Consider the following 22150-nt stretch of genomic DNA (forward strand, 5'->3'; position numbering starts at 1 on the left):
AAAGATGCCACCAAAAAACTACTAGAACTCATCAATGAATTCAGTAAAATTTCAGGATACATTGCATTAATTGTTAATGGGATTCTTTTTTAATTTCTCTGATAGTTTGTTATTAGTGTATAGAAATGTTGCATTTCTATACACTAATAACAAACTATCAGAGAAATTAAAAAAGAATCCCATTAACAATTACATCAAAAAGAATGAAATACCTAGGAATAAATCTAACTAAGGCAGTTAAAGACCTATATTTGGAAAACTATAAGACACTGATGAAAGAAATCAAAGGTGACAAAAACAAATGGAAAGATACCATGCTTATGGATTGGAAGAATTAATATTATTAAAATGACCATACTATCCAAGGCAATCTACAGATTCAAAGCAATTCTTATCAAAATACCAATGGCATTTTTCATAAAACTAGAAAAAAAAATCCTAAAATTTGTATGGAAACACAAAAGGCACAGAAATAGCCAAAGCAATCCTGAGAAAGAAGAACAAAGTAGGAGGTATCATGCTCTGATTTCAAACTATACTACAAAGCTACAGTAATCAAAAAAGTAAGGTACTGGCACAAAAACAGACACAAAGATCAATGGAACAGAACAGATAGCCCAGAAATGAAGTCACACTTATATGGTCCATTAATCTACAATAAAGAAGGCAAGAATATACAACCTGGTAAAGACAGCCTCTTCAATAAATAGTGTTGGGAAAACTGGACAGCTACATGCAAAAGAGTCAAACTGGACTACTTTCTCACACCATACACAAAAATAGACGCAAAATGGATTAAAGAGTTAAATTTAAGATCTGAAACCATAAAACTCCTATAAGAAAACATAGGCAGTACACCCTTTGACATCAGTCTTAGCAATATTTTTTGGATATGTCTCCACAGGCAAGGGAAACATAAGAAAAATAAGACACTTGCAAACAATATACATGCACGGGGTTACTACTAAAATATACAAAGACCTCATACAACTCAACATCAAAAAAAACTAAACAACCCAATCAAAAAAATGGGCAGAGGACCTGAACAGGCATTTTTTCCAAAGAAGACATACAGATGGCCAACATACACAAGAAAAGATGCTCAATATCACTAATTATCAGGGAAATGCAAATCAAAATTACAATGAGATATCACTTCACATCTGTCAGTTGGCTGTTATCAAAAAGACAACAAATAAGAAATGTTGGCAAAGAAATGGATAAAGGGGAACTCTGGAACACTGTTGGCGGGAATGTAAATTGGTACAGCTACAGAAAACTATGGAAAACATTATGGAAATTCCTCAAAAAATTAAAACTAGAACTACCATGCGTTCCAGCAATTCCACTCCTGGGTATTTTTCTGAGGAAAACAAAAACACTAATTCAAAAAGATATATGTACCTCTATTTTCAATGAAGCATTAATCACAACAGCCAAATTACAGAAGCAACCTAAGTGCCCATTGACAGATGAATGCATAAATATGTAGTATATATATAGAATGGAAACCGTAAAAAAAGATTGAAATCTTGCCATTTGCAACAACATGGATGGACTTGAAGGGTACTATGCAATGTGAAATAAGTCAGAGAAAGACAAATACTGTATGATTTCACTTATATGTGGAATCTAAAACAAAACAAATGAACAAACATAACAAACCAGAAACAGAGTCAAAGATACAGAGAACAAGCAGGTGGTTGCCAGAAGGGAGAGGAGGATGAGTAAAACAGGTGAGGAAGATTAAGAGGTACAAAGTTCCAGGCACAAAATAAATGAGTCAAAGGGATGAAATTCAGCATGGGGAATATAGTCAATAATAATATAATATCTTTGAATGGTGACAGACAGTAACTAGACTTATCATGGTGATTCTTTTGTAATGTACAGAAATTTCAAAACACTTATGTTGTGCACCTGGAACTAATATAGTGCTGTAGGTAAACTACACTTCAAAAACTGATACAGATGAACTTATTTACAAAACAGAAACAGCATCACAGACAAAAGAGAACAAATTTATGGTTACCTAAGGGGAAGGTGGGGCGGACAGATTAAGAATTTGGGATTAAAAGATACACACTACCATATATAAAACAGATAACCAACAAGGACCTACTGTATAGCACAGGGAACTACATTCAGTATCTTGTAATAACCTGTAATGGAAAAGAATCTGAAAAAGAATATACATACACATATATATGTATAACTGAATCACTTTGCTGTACACCTGAAACATCGTAAATCAATTATACTTCAATTAAAATAAATAAAAATCTTTAAAAAGAAAAAAACAAAGAAACAAACTAATAAAAAAGGAGATCAGTTTTGTGGTTACTGGAGGTGGAGACTGGGGGAAGGGGAAATTGGATGAAGGTAGTCAAAAGGTACAAACTTCCAATAATAAGATTAAGTACTAGGGATGTAATGTATACAACATGATTAATTTAATTAACACTGATGTATGTTATACATGAAAGTTGATAAGAGAGTAAATCCTGTAAGTTCTTATCCCAAGGAAAAAAAAAATTTCTGTTCTATTTTGTATCTATCAGAGACAATGGATGTTCATTAAACTTACTGTGGTAATCATTTCATAATGTATGTAAGTCAAATCATTATACTGGACATCAAACTTACACAATATGGTAGGGCAGTTATATCTCAATAACACTGTAAGAAAAAAAGAGTATAACAAGTCTCAATAAATTTCAAGTATTGAAATTATATAGAGCACATCCTTTGTCCTCAAAGAAATGAAACTACAAATCAATAACAAAAAGCTAACTAGAAAATCCTCAAATATTTGGAAACTAAACACAATTCTAAAATAAAGGAAATTAGAAAATATTTGAAGTGAACGAAACTAAAAACATGATACACAAAAAAACAGGGGGATGCAAATAGAGCAGTCATAAGAGGGAAATTCATATCTCTCAATGCATATATTTGAAAACTTCTTAGGAAGGTTTAAAATCAGTGATCTAAGTCTCTACCTCAAAAAGTTACAGATTATACCCAGAGTAAGTAGAAGAAAGGAAAAGTAGGAATCAATGAAATGGGGGCTTCCCTGGTGGCACAGTGGTTAAGAATCTGCCTGCCAAGGCAGGGGATACGGGTTTGAACCCTGGTCTGGGAAGATCCCACATGCCGCGGAGCAACTATGCCTGCGTGCGCCACAACTACTGAGCCTGCGCTCTGGAGCCCATGAGCCACAACTATTGAGCCCATGTGCCACAACTACTGAAGCCCACGCACCTAGGGCCCATGCTCCGCAACAAGATAAGCCACCACAATGAGAAGCCCACACACCGCAATGAAGAGTAGCTCCTGTTCGCTGCAACTAGAGAAAGCCCGTGTGCAGCAACAAAGACCCAGTGCAGCCAAAAATAAATAAATAAATAAATTTATTTTTAAAAAACTCAATGAAATGGAAAACAGAAGAAATACAAAATATTAACAAAGCCAGAAGTTGCTTCTTTGAAGTAATTTTTAAAATTAAACACCTAGCAAGAAATAATAAAGAAAAAATAAAGAAAATGCAAATTACCAATATCAGGAATAAAAAAAGGGGCATCACCACAGATCATTTAGCCTTTGAAAGGTTTATGGGGAATTTTATACTCAACTCTATACCTATAAATGGGACAATTTACATGAAATACACAAAACATTGGAAAAACCCAAAATTTCAAAACTGAGGCAAGAAATAGTTTAATAATAAGAATAGCCTCACAAGGAAATTGAATCTGTAATTTAAAATCTTGCCATAGAGAAAACTGTGGTCCAAGTGGCTTCACTGATGAATTCTGCCAAATATATAGAGAGGAAATCATCATAACTGTTACACCAACTCTTTCAAAGAATAGAACAAGAGTGAATGTTTTGCCCATTTAGTTCACAAGACCAGTATAACTCCTATACGTAAACCTGATGAGGACATTACAAGGAAATACGTACATTAACAATATCCTTCAGTAACACAGATATAGAGTTCCATGAAAATATTAAGTCAAATCTAATAATATATAAAAAAAGAATATAATATCATGATTAAGTGATATTAATCCCAGGAAACTGAAGTTGGTTTAACATTTGAAAATTAATCACCGCAACTTATTTCATTGGTAGAAAAACAAAAGGAAAACTGTATGATCATCACAAAAGATGCAAAAACAGATTCTGATGAAATTCAGTACTCATTCATGTTAAAACCCCAGCAAGCTAGAAGGAAATTTCTTCAATCTGATAAAGGATATCTATAAAAGCATACATGTATGTATGTATAAAAAACGTACATGTAACTGTATGCCTCATGTTGAAAAAGTCAATGTCTTCTGTTTAAGATCAGAAACAAATTTAAAAAAATGGGCAGACTTCTAAAGTATCTGAATTTTGAAAGTATTCCCCACTGGATCTACACAGAGATCCAATGGCAAAGGGTAGAGCCTTGTCAGCACAAGGCACTTAACATAACCTCTGACTAATCAATGGCTGACCACTAAGCTATGCTGATGCAGGGACAACCACCAGGAACCAAGCCATAATTAAAAATTAAAACATAAAAAAAAACAAAAATAAAAAAGCTGCACATGACAGTGGAAACACACTCCACAGAGTTAGTTCAGGCAAATTACTAAAATGAGTAAACAAATAAAAACAACCACAAACACCACCATCCTGTGGCAAGGGAGATCAGAATCCAGAGTTGCAACAATGTATTATTTAAAATGCCAAGTTTTCTACAAAGAAGTATTAGATATGCAAGGAAACAGAAAAATGTGACTCATACACAGGAGTAGAAAAAAAAGTCAACAGAATCCATTTCTGAGAGCACTCATATACTGGACTTAAGAGGTGAAGATGTCAAAGAAGTAATTATAAATGTTCAAGAGTTAAAGAAAACCATGTTAAGAAGAGTAAAGAAAAGTATCGTGACAATGATTCATCAGAGACTATCAAATCAGAGAGAGAAATTATATAAAAAAGAATCAAATGGAATTTCTTAAATTAAAACAATAGTAAGATACATCCTAGTTAAACCACTGAAAGCCAAAGACAGAGAGAAAACTGTGAAAGCAGCAACAGAAAAATGATTTATCATGAATAAGGAAATCATAATAATATTAACGGTTGACCTCTATCATAAACAATGAGCACCAGAAGGTAATGGGATGACAAAAACCAAGTTCTGAGAGAAATAAAACTGCCAGTAGAGAATTCTACACCAGCAAAACTAGCAGGGAAAATACATTACCAAACACATAAATGCTGAGAAACTTCACTGCTAGCAAGCCTGTTTCCTGAAAAAAAGACTAAAGATGTTCCTTGGGCTGAAAAGAAATGACACCTCCAGAAGGAAACTCAAATCCACACAAAGAAACAAAAAGCACTGGTAATGAGATCATGCAGGTAATTAGAGAATATAAGTATTTTGTTTACTTTTCCTAACTGATTTAAAAGGTAATTGCATAAAATAATAATTTTAAATTATACTGAGGCTTATAACATATAAAGATATAATATATATGACAAATAATGGCATAAAAGGGGGTTAGGAGTGTGATAACAGATTGTAACTCAAGTCCACAGGTAGAAATGATGTGTACTGAAAGCAGTATCTGGATTAGAATAAAATATTCTATATTTTTCTTTCTTCTCTTAATTTCTTTAAAATATACAAGACTGTACAAAGTAATAATTATAGTACTGTTTTATTGCGTTTAAAATATATATAGATGTACTATATATGACAATGGCACAAAGGTAGGGGAGGAAATGAAGCTATAATGGAGTACATTAAATTGGCATTAATCTGAAATAGATCATAAGATGTACATTGTAATATCTAACATAACAATTAAGAAAATAATTTTTAAAATACTAATGAAATAATTTAAATAGTACACTAGAAAAAAAGCTAATGCACACACAGAGGTGGTAAAGGAGAAATAGAAAGAAAAAAGCTACAGACATATAGAAAACACATAGCAAAGTCACAGAAGTAAATCCAACCATACCAATAATTAGAATAAATGTAAATGAATAACACTGTAATCAAAAGGCAGAAGTTGTCACTCTGGATTAAAAAAAAAGATCAGACTATATGTTGTTCATAAGTGACTCATTTTAAATTCAAAGCTATAGACTGCAAGTAAAAAGAGAAAAGATACACCACACAAACAGTGATCCTAAGGGAGGTATAGAGTTATTCTATTGTTATTAGACAAAATAAAAATTTTTTAAAAATTAACACAGGTGAAGAGAGTCATTTTATAATGATAAAAGGGTCAGTTCATTATGAAGAAACAATAATTATGAATATATACACACCTAACAATAGAATCACAAAATACATTACGAAAACATTGACAAAATTGAAGGAGAAATAGACAATTCAACAATAATAGTTGGAGACTTCAATGCCCTACTCTCAAAATGGACTGAAAAAACCATCAAAGATACAGAACACTTGAACATTATCAACCAATTCCATCTAACTGGTATCTAAATAACGCTGCATCCGACAACACTGGGATGTACACTCTTCTCAAGTATAAATGGAACATTCTCCCACATAGATGCTATGCTAGACCATGGGTCAGAAAACTTTTTATACAAAGGGCCAAACAATAAATATTTTAGGCTTTGAGGACCAACTGTCTCTGTTACAAATATTCAACTCTTCCATTAGACCAGGAAAACAACCACAAATGAATGGGCATGGCTGTGTCCCAATAAAACTTCATTTGTAAAAATAGGAGGTGAGATGAATTTAGTCTGCTGTCATTTGCCAGCTCCTTGCTAAGTCATAAAACAGGTCTCAATAAATTCAAAAAGATTTAGATAATGCAAAGTATCTTTGTTCACTGACCATGATGGAATGAAATAGAAATCAACAGAACGGAATTTCAGAAGACCACAAATATTTGGAAATTAACCCACTTCCAAATAACCAATAGGTTAAAGAAAGAATCCTGAGGACAATTAGAAAATGGTCTGAGCTACATAAAAATAAAAATACTGCATACCAAAGTTTATGGGATGCAGCTAAAGCAGTAATTAGAGGGAAATTTATAACCATAAAACCTGTATTACAGAAGATCTCAAATCAAAAACATAAGCTTTCACATTAAGAAACAAGAAAATAGAAGAGCAAATTAAAGAGGGGAGGAAATCAATGACATAGAAAAGAGAAATATAAAAGAAAAGTCATTGAAAACAAAAATTAATTATTAGAAAATATCAACAAAATTGACAAACTGTTCAATTGGACCAACCAAGAAGAAAGAACACAAAAATTACTAAAATCAGGACTTCCCTGGTGGTCCTGTAGGTAAGACTCCACGCTCCCAATGCAGAGGCCCCAGGTTCGACCCCTGGTTGGGGGACTAGATCCCACATGCATGCCACAACTAAGAGTTCACATGTGGCAACTAAGAAGCCCTCATGCCGCAACTAAAAGACCCCACACGCCACAATGAAGATCCTGCATGCCACAACTAAGACCCAGCACAGCCAAAATAAATAAATAATCTTTTTAAAAAATTACTAAAATTGGGAATGAAAGCAGAACATTAATACAGACCTTACATAAATGAAAAGGATTATAAAGGAAGTCACAAGCAACTTTACGCTACAACATTAGACAATTTAGATAACATTTTAAAATTCCTAGAACACCACAAACTACTAAACTGACTCAAGAAGAAAAGGAAAATTTGAATATACCTATTCAAGTAAAGAAATGAATTGGTAATTATATTCCACACACATAAAAAACTCAGGCCCAGTTGGCATCAGTGGTAAATTCTATTAAGATTTAAAGAAGAAATAATACCAATCCTTCACAAATTTCTCCAGAAACTACAGATGAGGGACAGTATTACCCAAACCAAATTTAGATAAACACATCACAAGAAAGAGAACTACAGACCAATAAACCTCATGACTACAGACACAAAATCCCCAACAAAGTTACCAAACCAAACCCAAAAGGACTATGTACCATGACCAAGTGGGACTTATCACAAGAACAAAAATATCTGAAATGTTTAGTATCTGAAAATCAATTAAGATACTACACTGTATTAACAGAATCAAGGACAAAAACCACATGACCATCTCAATAGATGGTGAAAATGCTTCTGATAAAACCCAATATTCATTCTTAATAAAAACACTAAATGAACCAGATATAGAAGTGAACTTCCTCAATCTGATATCAGAAACCTACAGGCAACATCAAACTTAACAGTGAAAGACTGAATGTCTTCTCCCCTAATACTGGGAACAAGTAAAGGATGTCTGCACTCACCACTTCCAGCCAACACTGTATTACAAATTCTAGATAGTACAATTAGGTAAGAAATAGAAATAAAAGGCATCAAGATTAGAAGCAAAAAAGTAAAACAATCTTTATTCACAGAAGACATGATTCTGCAGGTGGAAAATCCTACAGATCCACACAGAAGCCACTAGGACTAATAAACGAATTCAGAAAGTTGGCTGGATACAAGACAAGATCAATTGAAGGCCTTCCAATTCTAGGACTAGATAGAGTAGATACGCTTCTCCCTGTTCTCCCCACTAAATACAGCTTAAAACCCTGGATATTATATATGAAACACACATAAGATTATGGAGAGTGGAGAGAAAAAGTCAGGCTGGTAGGTCTCAGGACTTCAGAAACTCTGAGGAAGCGAGTTCTCTTTTTATTTACTATATTCTGAACTGAGTCCTGAAGAAGCCAGAAACCTGGATAAACAGACAATAAATAAATAAATAAATAAAAGCCTACTCTCCCTACCCTGTAGAAAAGGGGAAGCTGACAAGACAGAGAACTTTTAGTCAATAACAGCTCTACTCCAGCCAAACTCCCCAGAAAGAAGTGCAGCCCACTCCCACCCTCATCAGCAAACACCACATGAGGAGCCTAGACATGGACCCTCTCCTACCTGCACTGAGGGGTACTTCTTCCTAACTGGGGTAGTGTCAGAGAAGGCCATGTGAGGAGCCAGCAGTAATGAGGGAAACCTTACAGGTCAACATAGGCCAGGAGGGGGTAACAAGACAGCCCTCATTCTCCCAATCAGGGTGGTATTAGCAGAGGCCTATGGGGAAACCTGAAATTCCACCCCCAGTCAGTAGCAACAGGTGTCCTTTTCCATCCCAAGGCATAAACTAGGGCCAAGAGAAGAATCTGGACTCTCATCCCCACATGGCAGTAAGAAGAATCAGCTCCTTGCTCCCCGGGGCAATGTGTCAAAGAAAGATCTGCTAAAACAGAATATAATGTCCAGAGTCCCATAAGATAATACCCTATACAATAGAGAAAAGAGAATAGATAGATTAGTGGTGACCTGGGCTAGGGTGAGAACAGAGAGTGACAGCAAATGGGCTTGAGGCAACCTTTGGGGGTGATGGAAATGTCCTAAAATTGAACTATAGTGATGTTTGTCCAACTCTGTACATTTATTAAAAATCATTATTCATATAAAATGAGTGAATTTTGTGGTATATAAATTAGAAACCTGTTCTAAAATATCTACACAGACACAATGGAGTAAAAAAACATCTAAAATAGGGGGAAAAAAACATTAGCCACAAAGAAACAGTAAATTCTCTTTAGCAATAACATACGCAAAGAGGACAATGGAAAAACATCTTCAAAACGTTGAGCTAAATTTGGCTCAACTGTGAAGAGCCAAATTATCATTCAGAGTGTCAGTAAAATAAAGGCATTTTCCAACATATAAAGACTGAGACAATACTACTTACTCACAGACCCCAGTGAAAACAGAATCAGACCAATTATTTCACCAAGTAGATTCCAGCAAACTGCGATCAAGTCTGCATTACTAACACGTCCTCGTTTCATTTAAAGAGACATGTGTGAACCTGTGTGCTTAACTGAACAGAACAGACTGCATTTTGGATTTGACCTCCACTTTATGCTGATATAGCATGAACCAAATTTTACTCTTGTACTGGGCAAAGGCAGATGGCTGACCACATGACTGCTATGGCCACATTTCCAAGATAAAATCTGGACACTCCAACAATAGATTTCCTAGTATCCTATGCAAAGTGCTTAGAAACCCAATGAAACGTAAATTGTAATTATATCTTCCAATCACAATTCTTGACAAACAACTGAGGTAATGGTTCTAAGACACCAAATAAATTCTTTTGTTTATTTTAGCTGTGCCTCTTTTCTCGGTTGACATACATAATACCAAAAAGTAGGAAGTGTCTAATCCAGAATTTTAATATATGTAAATAAACTTTGTTTTCTAAAAATTCACTATGTAGTCCTTATGTTACCACAGAATGTGAGGAAGTGGTGAAGATCTGATTAAAGAATGGCATGGCTGTTGAATGAGCATTAGGGAACCAGGGCTCTTAACTCCCTCCCAAGAGGCAGCTGCAAATAAAGCCTCTGGATGCCAACCTCACTGACAAGACTTGCTCCAGTAACTCTGACGTTCTGCGCCATCCCTTGCTACTGCTCTGTAATGTGGACTTTATCTGGTATTTGTCTGACCATTCACCCAACATAGTTATATTTAAAGTGTAAAAAATGGTCACAGGAACTGTCCAGGAACCCATGATATTATATAATTTAAGGTTTACAATCCTAGACATTACTCCTTGCTAAATTATTGGATCAAAAATGTCACAACATGCTCAAAGATGGAAGCTTAAAGTTCAATAAGATACTAATTGCAACGGATTGAAACTCAAATATTTTTAAATCCAGGGATTCAAAAGGATTTTAAAAATAATAACTGAACATCTTTTGAGGATAAAGAACAAAGTCATTACCTTGAAAACTGCTAAATACAGAAAAACAGCAAACCTCCATGAAATCTGCCCCAGAATGAAATGGTACATGAAGGGCAGCATCTATTCATAAAAGCCATATAGTTAGTGGCAGCAGGGAAGATGGTGGAATAGGAAGCTGCAGGAATCTGTCCCTCCAGCAAAATGAAGGAACTGGCAGAACTGTCTGAAGCAACTATTTTGGAACTCTAGGTCAAGGAGAACATCTGCAGCATCCAGCAGTGAGTTTGATGGAGAGACCAATAAATTTCAATCAACTTCTGCTTTCAAGCAGTAGCAACTACCAACCCCCATCCCACAAATCCATAACTGGCAGCTGTGGGACGGCCGCAAGTATTCTTAGTATGGCCTGTTGAAGCCAGGGTGGGCAATAAAGACCCTTCCTCCAAAAACTGGGACTGTGAGTCTGATTGGGGCTTCTGATTGCTGAGAGGTTGGCACAGAGTTTTCTACCACCATGAGCTGAAGTGGCTTCCCAGCCAGGAGGGAATTGAGAGAAACAAGACCTATTTACTTTTTCCTTCTTCGGAAATTCAGTGACCACACTTAACAAGGAATACACACTTTGAAAAAATAATTTGGAAAAGTCACAAAAAGTCAGTTCCAACCCTCAGCAAGCAAAACCCAGCAACCCCTGAGGCATACGAGAATTAGATTTCCAGAGTATTATCAGTTAACTTGGGCTGCCACAGACTGGGTAGCTTAAGCAACAAATATTTATTTCTTACAGTTCTGGAAGATGAAAAAGTCCAAAGTGTTCAGTCTCTACTAAGGCCTAGTAGCAGGCCAAGAACTGTTTCTCAAAAAGAAAGTAGTTATCTGCAGAGGATAGCAGGGCTTTGCTCCAAAGTCCTAAGGGTGAGCACTGTGATTCCCTATAGAGGTCTGCAAAAGGCTCCAAAGAGCACCCCTATCTGCCACTGACCCATCATATACCACTGGATCATATGGCCCAAGTGACAGAGCAGCTCTGTGGCAATCTGGACCTGTTTCAGAGCCTTCTCTTGCTCTAGGCCCTACTCAAAACTGGCAGTTTTCGAGTCACTTGGTAAATGTGCCAGAGTAACACACCCAAATGAGGAATATGTTGCTTCCAAAACACTAAGAAGCATTGTGCCTCCTTTCTGGTTGTAGGAAGCGCCAGATGCAACAACTTAACCTTCACCATAGAAGAGATACTCCAATAAGCCATACACCATTGGACTTCCAAAAATTTCACTGAAGTAGAAGGCCCTTGAATTTGTCAGATTTCCCATCCTCTGACATGCACATGTCTTATGAGTCTAGAGTATTTGCTACTTCTTACTCAGTCCAATCAGCATTAATAGCATGCTATCTTGTGGAAGAGAAAGGCATCAAGATCTTTGTGAACTATATTATGATATAGGGCTGAAAAGTTGGTATACCCTTGAAGTAGGACAGTGAAGGTGTATTGCTGGCCTTGTCAGCTGATAGAAACTGCTTCTGGTGGTCTTTACTAACAGGGATGGAAAAAAAGCATTTACCAGAGCAGGTGCTGCATACCAGGTACCAGAGGATGTGTTAATTTGCTCAAGCAGTAGTTACATCTGGAATAGCAACTGCAATTATAGTCACCACCTGGTTAAGTTTAAGATAATCCACTGTCCTGAAAGATCCATCTTTTTTCTGCACAAATAGGTGACCTGAATGGAGATGGGGTAGGACTCACTATCCATGCATCCTTCAAGTCCTTGAAGGTGGTACTAATCTCTGTAATCCCTCCAGGAATGCAAAATTGCTTTTGGTATACTATTTTTCTAGGTAGAAGCAGTTCTAGTGACTTTTACTTGGTCTTTCCCACCAGAATCTCTCTCATTCCAGAGGTCAGGGAACCAGTGTGGGGATTCTGCCAGTTACTGAGTATGTCTATTCCAATTATATACTCCAGAACTAGGAAAAATTACCATAGGATGGGTTCAGGGGCCATCTCACTGTGAGATGAACCTGAGCTAAAACTCTACTGATCACGACCTCCATAAGCCCCTAGGTGAGCCACAGTGATCTTTTGGGTCTCCTAGAATCAGTGTCAGTTTGGAGCCAGTGTCCAGTAGTCCCTGAAAAATCTGATTTCCTTTTCCCCAATGCACAGTCACCCTGGTAAAATGCCATATGTCTCTCTGGGAAAGGCTGGGAGAAAGATTAACAGTACAAAATTTGGTAGCATACTGGGGTCCTTCCACAAGGGGACCCACCTTCCCCGTCATTCAAGGGGTTCTGGGTGTGTAAACCGGGTCAAATCTAGAAATCAATTAAGGAGCCGTGACTTTTTTTTTTTAATTCAGGTTAGATGCTTGTTCACATGACCTAGAACTCTTCTGCTTAACAGATCAAGTAAGAATTGAGCAGACTGCCCAACTGTTTCTCTTCTAGGGGCACATGACCAACTAGCTAATGCCATAGGTCTCTGGGAGTCAGACTATTCTGATTGCTGCTTTGACTCTGCTGTCCATTATGGTAACCAACCCAGTTGTCTTTGGTGATTAAGTGCTACCACTTAGCCTTGCCACCTCAGGATCCAATTACCCCTGCTGCATTTAAGGATCCCAGCTCAGCGGCTTCCCAGCTCAGATCCCAGCCACTTCCCACTGTAATTTCTGGCCTACAGAGAAGAGCAACCACACAGCTCAAGGATGCTGGGGCTCCCCTTAAAAATTTATTTCTCACAGTCATGGTAAAAAGTGTGTCTTCTTGGACCCTGCCAGGATGGGTGAGGAGATCTCACATAATAAACCTATTCTACCATTCCAATCTTCCTCAGTCTTGGATCCTTCCTCTGGAGTATACCAAGGCAGTTCTGACATTTCAGACTCCATTTAGAGTAAGCCACCTTTTAGTCCACATCTCAGCCAACCAACCAAACTGTTAGAGCCTTTCTAACTCCTCGAGCCATGGTACCAAATCCAGGATCTCTGCTTAGTGAGTCCATTTCAGTAAAGTCAGCCCCATCCAACTTCATATTCCTCTCACCATCATCCCACACCCGAGATATCCATTCCCACAGGATTTCTGTCTGTATAAACTGGAAAACTCATGCAGTTCTTTCAGAGTGCAGTGCACCTCTTCATGGGCCACACTTTATGCCTCATCTTCTGGGCTGTGCTGAGACTTAACTCTAACTCTAATATACCTGGAAGCAAAGGGGGGGGTGGGGGGAGGTCTTGAAAGAAATCTGCACCGTCTTGCAAAGCAATTATCTTGGGGGAGGCCATTACAGCTTCCTCAGGCAAAATGTGGTTAATCGCCTCAGACAGGGGAGGAAGCGCTGCTTCTACTGGCAAAGAAGATTCATCAGAATTTAGGGGTTCTATTTTCTCAGTTTCATTAGGATCTTCCCATATGTCTACATTCCAATTTTCAGGATCCCATTTCTCCCCTATCAATACCCTCAGTTTAACAGCAGACACCATGCAAAGTTGAGATTTCAATTTACATTGTAATTTAGTCACTCACAGGATGACACTCCGGATCTGAATTTCAAAAATCTCAGTGCTGCAGCTACGGGACCTAAGGTTTTCCTTCAAGGCAGATATAGAAATGTTCAGGTCATTATGGGGCACTCTGAACTCACCCTTTCCTTTCCACACTTTGTCCAGTAGAGTTAGAGCAGCCAGCCAATCTCATTACTCATTAGTTTGACAAAAATGTTATTAGGTATCAAATACATGGTCACTCAGAGCCTTTTTAAAATATTTGATTACGAGTATCCCATAACAATTATTTTACATATCACCATTGCCACATCATCAGTGCCTTCTACACCACTTGAAATAAGAGTTATTAGTCGCTTTAAATCTAATCAGATTAGAGATTCCAAAAACCTTAGAATTCATAAAACTCACCCTTCACTCTCAGTACAGAAAGAGAAAGAGGGAGGGGGCCAGGGAGACAGAAAGGGAGACAGAGAGGGAAGGAGGGACAGAGGGACAGAGAAACAGAGAGAGAGAGAGAGAGAGAGAAGAGACCACATTTTGTGAAGACTACTGAAAACACTATAACTGCATAAATCTAGGACTGTCATGGGAAGAGAGACCAGATATTCTCAGACCACAGAGCACTGCTCTCAAACACTGTGACCACACCCCTTTTCAGCAGAACCAAAAATTTCACAGTCCACGCAGGCCTTCCCATACAAGACATAACATACCAAGACAAGGCTATCCATAACAACCCAAGAGATAAGAGAATAGGGCATCCATGAAACAATAATAGGCTGCTGTTCAAAAGGAACATTGGAAAACAAAAAATAAGCCTTGGAAATTAAAAACATGATAACAGAAATAGAAGGTAGGAAGATAAAATTCAAGAAATAAAACCAGAACAAAAGGATGAGGAGAAAGAAAAATGAGAACAATATTAGAAGATCAGTTCAGGAAGTCAGATAACAAAAAAAGGAGTAGTTCCAAAAGGAACACATTTTAAAAACTGAGGGGGAAAAATTATCAAAGAAATAATACAGGAAATTTCCCCAGCTCTGATGGACAAATTAGAGAGCTCACTTTGGGCCTACCACAATCGACTTGAAAGGACCCACGCCAAAGAGCATGATGAACCACAAGACCACTCCAGGAACATCAGTCAGCTGCTCTCTGGATAACTCACCACAGAGCTACACAGTGTGGTGCCCTGCATGCACCCTTCCTGTTCAGGTTTTCATATTTTAACTCAATGTTTTTCCTATAGTATTATTTGGCATATTAAAAAAAAAAAAAACTTTATAGGGCTTCCCTGGTGGCGCAGTGGTTGAGGGTCCGCCTGCCGATGTAGGGGAAACGGGTTCGTGCCCCGGTCCGGGAAGATCCCACATGCCGCGGAGCGGCTGGGCCCGTGAGCCATGGCTGCTGAGCCTGCGCGTCCGGAGCCTGTGCTCCGCAGCGGGAGAGGCCACAACAGTGAGAGGCCCGCGTACCACAAAAAAAAAAAAAAAAGCCTTATAAATGGTACCCTGCTGTACACATCTCTTTGCAACCTGCTTTGTTTTTTTCATACTGCTTTGGGATTTATTCAAGCTGATATGTATAGATCTAACATATAACAGTTACCGTGAAAGAATTAGTCTATTTTGTGACTAAAACATAGCTTATATACCCAATCCCCCTTGAGAAGCAACTGACTGCAATCGCTCGCTACCATCCACAATCCTTTAATGAAAGTCATGTCCACACATGCTGTGCACAAGTGCCAGTTTCCCTAAGATACACATCTGAAAGAGCAAGGTCACAGTCATGGGTTCTGTGCACCTCTGGCTTCACTAGGTATTGACAATTGCTCTCCTAAGTGGCTGAACCATTTCATATTACCGACAAAAACATTAGAGTTCTTATCACCCCACATCTTAACCAACAGCTGGTGTTACCCAACTAATACATGTGTTGGTTTAATTTACCTTTCCCTAATCACTAGGGATGCTAAACTCCCTTTTCATTGGTCTTTTGGGATTTCTCATTTGTGAGACACTGTGGCAGAGACAACTAATGATCCCTAGTATCCATTTTCCTGTTCTTCCTTCCATAATGGAATACCTGAGTAATCTCTCACAACTACCCCACTTCTTTGTTCCTAGGTGTAACTATGAGATTAAGTCCTACCAGTAGGATATGAGCAGAAGTAATATATGCAACTTTGGGGTCACCTTCTTAAAGACAAGGCTGTGTTCCCTGGCCTCCCTCTTTGTTCCCCTTTCCCACTGGCTGCGAATGAGTGATACCAGCAACTTTTGATGTAGTGATGGTTCCATGTGATAAGACAGGAGACCTTCTAGCCAACATGCAGCCAGAGGTGAAGGCCTAAAGCAGAGCTTTCTATCTGCCTGGAATAACTACCTTCCTCTGGATCATTATATGGAGGTCTAGCTTATTTCAACCACAATATTTTTGGATCTCTGTTATAGTAGCTTCTTAGCCTAAACTCCAGTCAACGGCCTTTACTAACTTTTCTGCTGAATTGCCTTTTTCTCATTTTGTCTTTAACTAGCTGGGTGTTAACCCTGTGTTGGGATATGGGTAGGTATCACAAATACTTTCTCCCAGCCTCAGGTTCATCCTTTCACTTTGTTGTTTGTCAAAAGAAGATTTACAAATCACCCAATTGTTCTCCAAAAGGATTATACCAATTGTCATTCCTAATAAGCAGTCCATGAAAATGATTATTCACTATCCTCAGTTGGTATTGTGTATTCTTACTTTTAATTGTTACTAATTTGATCATTAAAACCTAGATTTCCATTATTTTAGTGTGCATTTCTTAGATTTCCAGTGCAAATGAACATTCTTCTAAATCTCTGGTCTCTATGTCCTGTTATGTATTGAAGATATTTAATAGATGTCTCAATTTCCTACAGGAATGTTGTGTTATTCTGTGAGGGCTGACTGCTATAACAAACAACTCCTGAAATCTTAAGGGCCTAGCCCCAATAGAGGATTATTTCTTGCTCACACTGTAGTCCAATTGAGGGCTGGGGTCAGCGTTCTGCTCTGGGAAGACATTTGAGGCCCTAAACTCTGTCTAACTAATGCTTCTGTCCTAGGGCCTTCGAGTCCTGGAGGATTCCAGCAGGTAAAGGGGAAGACAGTACTAGAGACTGGGTAGCAGGGCTTTTAGAGACTAGGCCTGCAAGTGACCTACATCACTTCTGCCACAACTCAGTCATATAAACCCCAAATTGCAAGGGAGGGTGGAAAAATGTCTAGCCATGTTCCCATGAGGAAAACTCACAAAGGTCTGGTGATCTTACATCTCAACCACCATAAGCACCCCCTCTAAGAATAAGATGCAGGGCCCTGTTCCCTGTAGCTCTAGCACGATGCCCTTTACCACATAGTGCTTAGAAATAGCAACAGATGGTAACTGCAGAGTGGGGTCACTCAGAGGCAAGGGGTCTCACAAACAGCAGCCATGCAGCCCTGGTCTGAGACAGGGGGCCCACACTCAGGGCCCATCACTGAGAGGCTGCCACCTCATCCTGAGCTCTCAAGCAACCATTCCAGACATGGGGGAGAGGTTATTCCTACTAGACTCTAAGATCCCTGACTTACCTTATATGTCTTATAGTCAGTGCAGCGCTTCTCAAAGTGTGGTCTTTGAGACCCTCCAAAGGAGTCTGGGAGGTCAAAGTCACCTCATACAATACCACAACACTATTTGGCTATTTGGCTTTTTACTCTCATTCTCTCATGAGTGTAGAGTGGAGTTTCCAGAGACCATGTGACCTGTGATAATCACAGCACACTGACTGCAGAAGCAGGCATGAGAATCCAGCTGTTTTCTGCTAAGCTTTACTTTAAAGAGAGGTACAAAAATCTCAAACAGTGCCACTCTTCTCACTACACGTTTTGCTTTATAAAAGTTATTTTTCATTAAAAAAATGTTATTTATGTTACTAGGTCATGGATTTATCATTGTACTTTTTAAATAAATAATTATTTAATTTCTTAGTTTAATGGTACATATCAGTATATATAACCCACATCAACAAAAGTTCTTTGGGTCCTCAGTTTTTAAGGTGGGTGGAGTGGCCCCCAAGACTGAAGGTTTGAGAGTGGCTAGTGCAGTGGCTAAGATGGCAGCTTCTGAAGCCAAAATGCTTTGGCTCAAACCTTGCTGCTCTACAGCTATGGAAAATAAATTAAGATAAACTACGCTAACGAACTTAGTGTGTGTGATCTTGAACAAATTACCCGGCCTCTCAGCCTCAGTTTCCCCATGGGTAAAATGAAGAAGAACACACTCTTCTTGACTTGTCTGCTGATTCAGTGAGGCAATCCCCCTTCAACACTTAAAACTGTCCTTGGCACATACCGCACACTTAGCGAACGCTGGCCCTCATTACTTGCACGCCCACAGCAGTCAGCCCAGTGTAACTGTCCACAACAGGGGCACAGCTTGTGTTTTCAGAAGGCTGAATGTGTAATAAATACGGGATGATGGAAAAGATACCATACCTCAGCCATCCAAAGGTCAGGTTATGATTACAGTGTTTGTTTACCTGTCAGCCACATCCAGGTCAGATTCCATCTTGTCCAGGCCTCTCGAGATACTGTCAAGCTGCTCGCCCTGATGGTAAAGGACTCTGGCTGTGTCTTCCAGACGCTTCTGGGTACAGGCCATCAGACCAGTCAACTCCTTCCCCTTGGTCATGGGGGAGGATGATTCCTCAACAGCAGCTCCTGACTGGGACAACAGCATCTCTCTCCAGAAATGCTCGATGATGCTGAAAACGACATTTCGGCTAGGCTGCAAGGAACTGAACCAGTGCTTGTTGTGGTCCTTTTCCAGGATGGTAATAGAACTGAAGATAAAATAAGAAGCTTCTTTCTTGATCTCAATTATACTAGAAAGAGGAAAGTTGACAAGAATTTCTCTAGTTTTATCAGTCATAAATTTTAGTGAGAGAGAAGTTAATGAAAGTTTGCCAGGGACCCATTGCTTCTCAAGTTCTAAATAATAGGAGCATGGCCAGGTGTGGACGCAGACGTCTCTGCTCATCTGGTTCCTAGGTCGGTTTGTACTACGGCCAAGGTCACTCTGCCTCTGAAGGAGAGGGGGACAAATTAGTGGATAGATGAGCCTAAAATAGGACATCACACTTGGACTAGAGATACTAGGACACTGACAGCAAGGATATGGTCTGGATTCCAAGCACACTGGAGACTCCAGCACATGGCCAAGTTCTCACCTAGCAAGGACTCTCACACCACCTGTGATAGGCAGGATGAAGACCTTGCCCTACTCAGCAGAGAGGTAAGGGCTGGGGCCAGACTTGTGCTTGACCCAAAGCATCAAGGTCCCCAGGGGCTCTTCACTCACTAGAGCACCCACATTGGGACCAGGGTCCACAGCTGATGTGACCAAAAGAAGAAAATCACTGGAAAAGACCACCCAAGGATTCTTCATAGGAACACCATCAGCTGTGATGACCCCTATCAACTACATACTCTACAAAGTTTCCAAACTAACATTCTCCTTTTGAAATTTTTATAAATTTACTTAGTTTCATATAGAAAATAATCTTACAGACAACCTTTTCCATTCTTGTAATCCCAACTAACTTTATAGGGTTCTACATAATTATATAATTATATGTATATATTTTATATACAGTTATACATAACAAAGGTGTACTATTCACCATTTGCACTTATCAATGCTTTTTTTTTTTTTTTTGACACGCTGCACGGCTTGTGTGATCTTAGTTCCCTGACCAGGGACTGAACCCAGGCCCTCGGCAGTGAGAGTGTGGAGTCCTAACCACTGGACTGCCATGGAATTCCCTATGGATGCATTTTAAAGTCATGAATCACAGATTTGAAACAACCATTGTAGAACACTTAGTCCAACCATCTCACTGTACAGATAAAGAATATAAGGCCAAGAAAAGATGAGGACTTTGTACAAGGTCAAACCACAAGTTCATGATATTAACATGGCTAGAACTAGGCAGGGTAATGCCTAGTCCAATGCTCTTCCAATTAGAGGTCCACCTGTAATATGGCGTTTCTTCTTTCCTTTCTCCTCCTTCTTTCCTTCTTTCTTTCCTTCCTTCCCTCCTTCCTCAAATCCTCGTTCTCTCTCTCTTGCATGCACGCACGCACACACACACGCGTGCGCACACACACGAGTTTAATTATGACATGATTTCACTTATAAAAACAGGAGAAGACATAATATTATCCCTAAAAATGTTGAAACGTGTGGACTTTCACAGAATGGGTACAGGGATTCTCTGCATTTGGTTAACAAGTTTTAAGCCCCCACCATGCCATGCTGGGCTGCAAGTACAAAAGAAACAACAATGACATAGTCCTTGGCTCATGGAGCTTAGAGTCCACTGGAATTCTATAAACTTCCTCACTGAGTTATATTCTAAAGACTCAGACTCTTCCATATAATTACTGTACTAGATGCCACATCAAGCAGCACAAGCCTGGACAGCAAAAGAAAAAGGCAGTACCTACACCTGAAGAACCTGAATTGAATTGAGATTCCTAATTATGAAGAAACAAAGTGATTTGAGATTAGGCAATGTATCATCAAATATGAAATATGTTAATGTAAACAAAACCCCAAAGCTCATAGGGTTGTAGGCATGATACGGAATGTGAGGAAGTCTTAAGTGGACTACAGTGGCAGTCTAATTGGTCTCCTGCCTTTGGTACTCCAAAATACCCGCCCCGCACTGCCACTGCAATCTTCTTTCCAGAGTAAGAGAGGCCCCATCCAGCCCTCGGCCTCTCCCACCCTCTCTCTCCCTTGTGGGGCTGTATGGCACTTATGCACACTTACTGTACCTGTTAAATGGTAGGATGACCACTTGTTATTTGACTGCACGCTCTCAAAGGGCAATGACCATATTTTATTCATAATCCTAACTCAGGAAACACTTCGTGACTGAATAAATGGAACAGACACTCGCGGTTTATGGTATCTGTCCATCTGTGACTCTCAGCATAGCTGAGGTCAATGCTCAGGCTAGTCTCATCCTACTGCTTAATTAAATACTGCACATACAAGGTATGGACATTATGGAGGCAATTCTTCACGGTGCTTCTCCTCATTTTATGTCAAAAACTGACATAAAATTTTATGTACCAAAAACTGTCCCAGGCTATCTTCCTTGTAACTGTGGACAGTGTCTCCCTCCTGGTTGAAAGAAGATCTGTTTCCTGACCAGGATAATAGGTCAGTGTCCCCTTGGAGGCAAGTGTTGGGCAGATTTGCTAGCAGCCCCCTCATAAGCTGTGACACAAACCCATGGTATATGCAGCATCCACCTGTGCCCTCAGAATGTAGGGGGCAAGGGGAACAGATGCACACATGATTCCTGCTGTGCCATGTATAACAGGCCCTTTCTGCCAGAGGGCCTCCTCTTTTCTGCCACATCTACAAAACTATGGCAGGCTCACTCTTCAACCCGCAATAAAGTCTCAGACCCTTCACAATCCCCAACAGTGAGGTGCAACACAAAGATCATTCTACTTTGGGTATGGGTTCTTCATATGAGAATCTCTATTAAGCTAAATATTTAGGAAGCAAACTTTACAAATCGACTCTATCGATTCATAACACCCTAGGATGTTTTTATTTGACTTATGGGAATTAAAACTTTCCCCAAACTTTAATTCATTTTAAAAATAAGTACAGGAAAAGTTCAGAAACAGGAGTCAGAATGGTGGTTATAACTGGGGAGAAAGGAGGCCTTGACTCTGTATGCTGGTAATGTGCTATTTCTTGCCCTGGGTGTATTAATTTTCTGATAATTCAGGATTTGTGCATTTTCAGTTCT

At 38.9% G+C, this 22150-nt stretch overlaps 1 protein-coding gene across 4 annotated transcripts in view; it reads right to left on the reverse strand.

The window, feature by feature from the left end:
- Positions 1–22150, reverse strand: part of SNAP47 (synaptosome associated protein 47) — a 64622-nt gene that overhangs the window by 34332 nt on the left and 8140 nt on the right. For 3 of the 4 annotated variants that reach the window (XM_032626144.1, XM_032626142.1, XM_032626143.1), the window contains exon 2: positions 18854–19398. In XM_032626144.1, the coding sequence (XP_032482035.1) occupies positions 18854–19353 (500 nt within the window). In that variant the 5' untranslated portion in view covers positions 19354–19398. The remainder of the gene's footprint in view (positions 1–18853; positions 19399–22150) is intronic. The other variant, XM_032626145.1, reaches the window with a different exon arrangement.

Source organism: Phocoena sinus, chromosome 3 (assembly GCF_008692025.1).
Source record: "Phocoena sinus isolate mPhoSin1 chromosome 3, mPhoSin1.pri, whole genome shotgun sequence".
NCBI lineage: Eukaryota > Metazoa > Chordata > Mammalia > Artiodactyla > Phocoenidae > Phocoena > Phocoena sinus.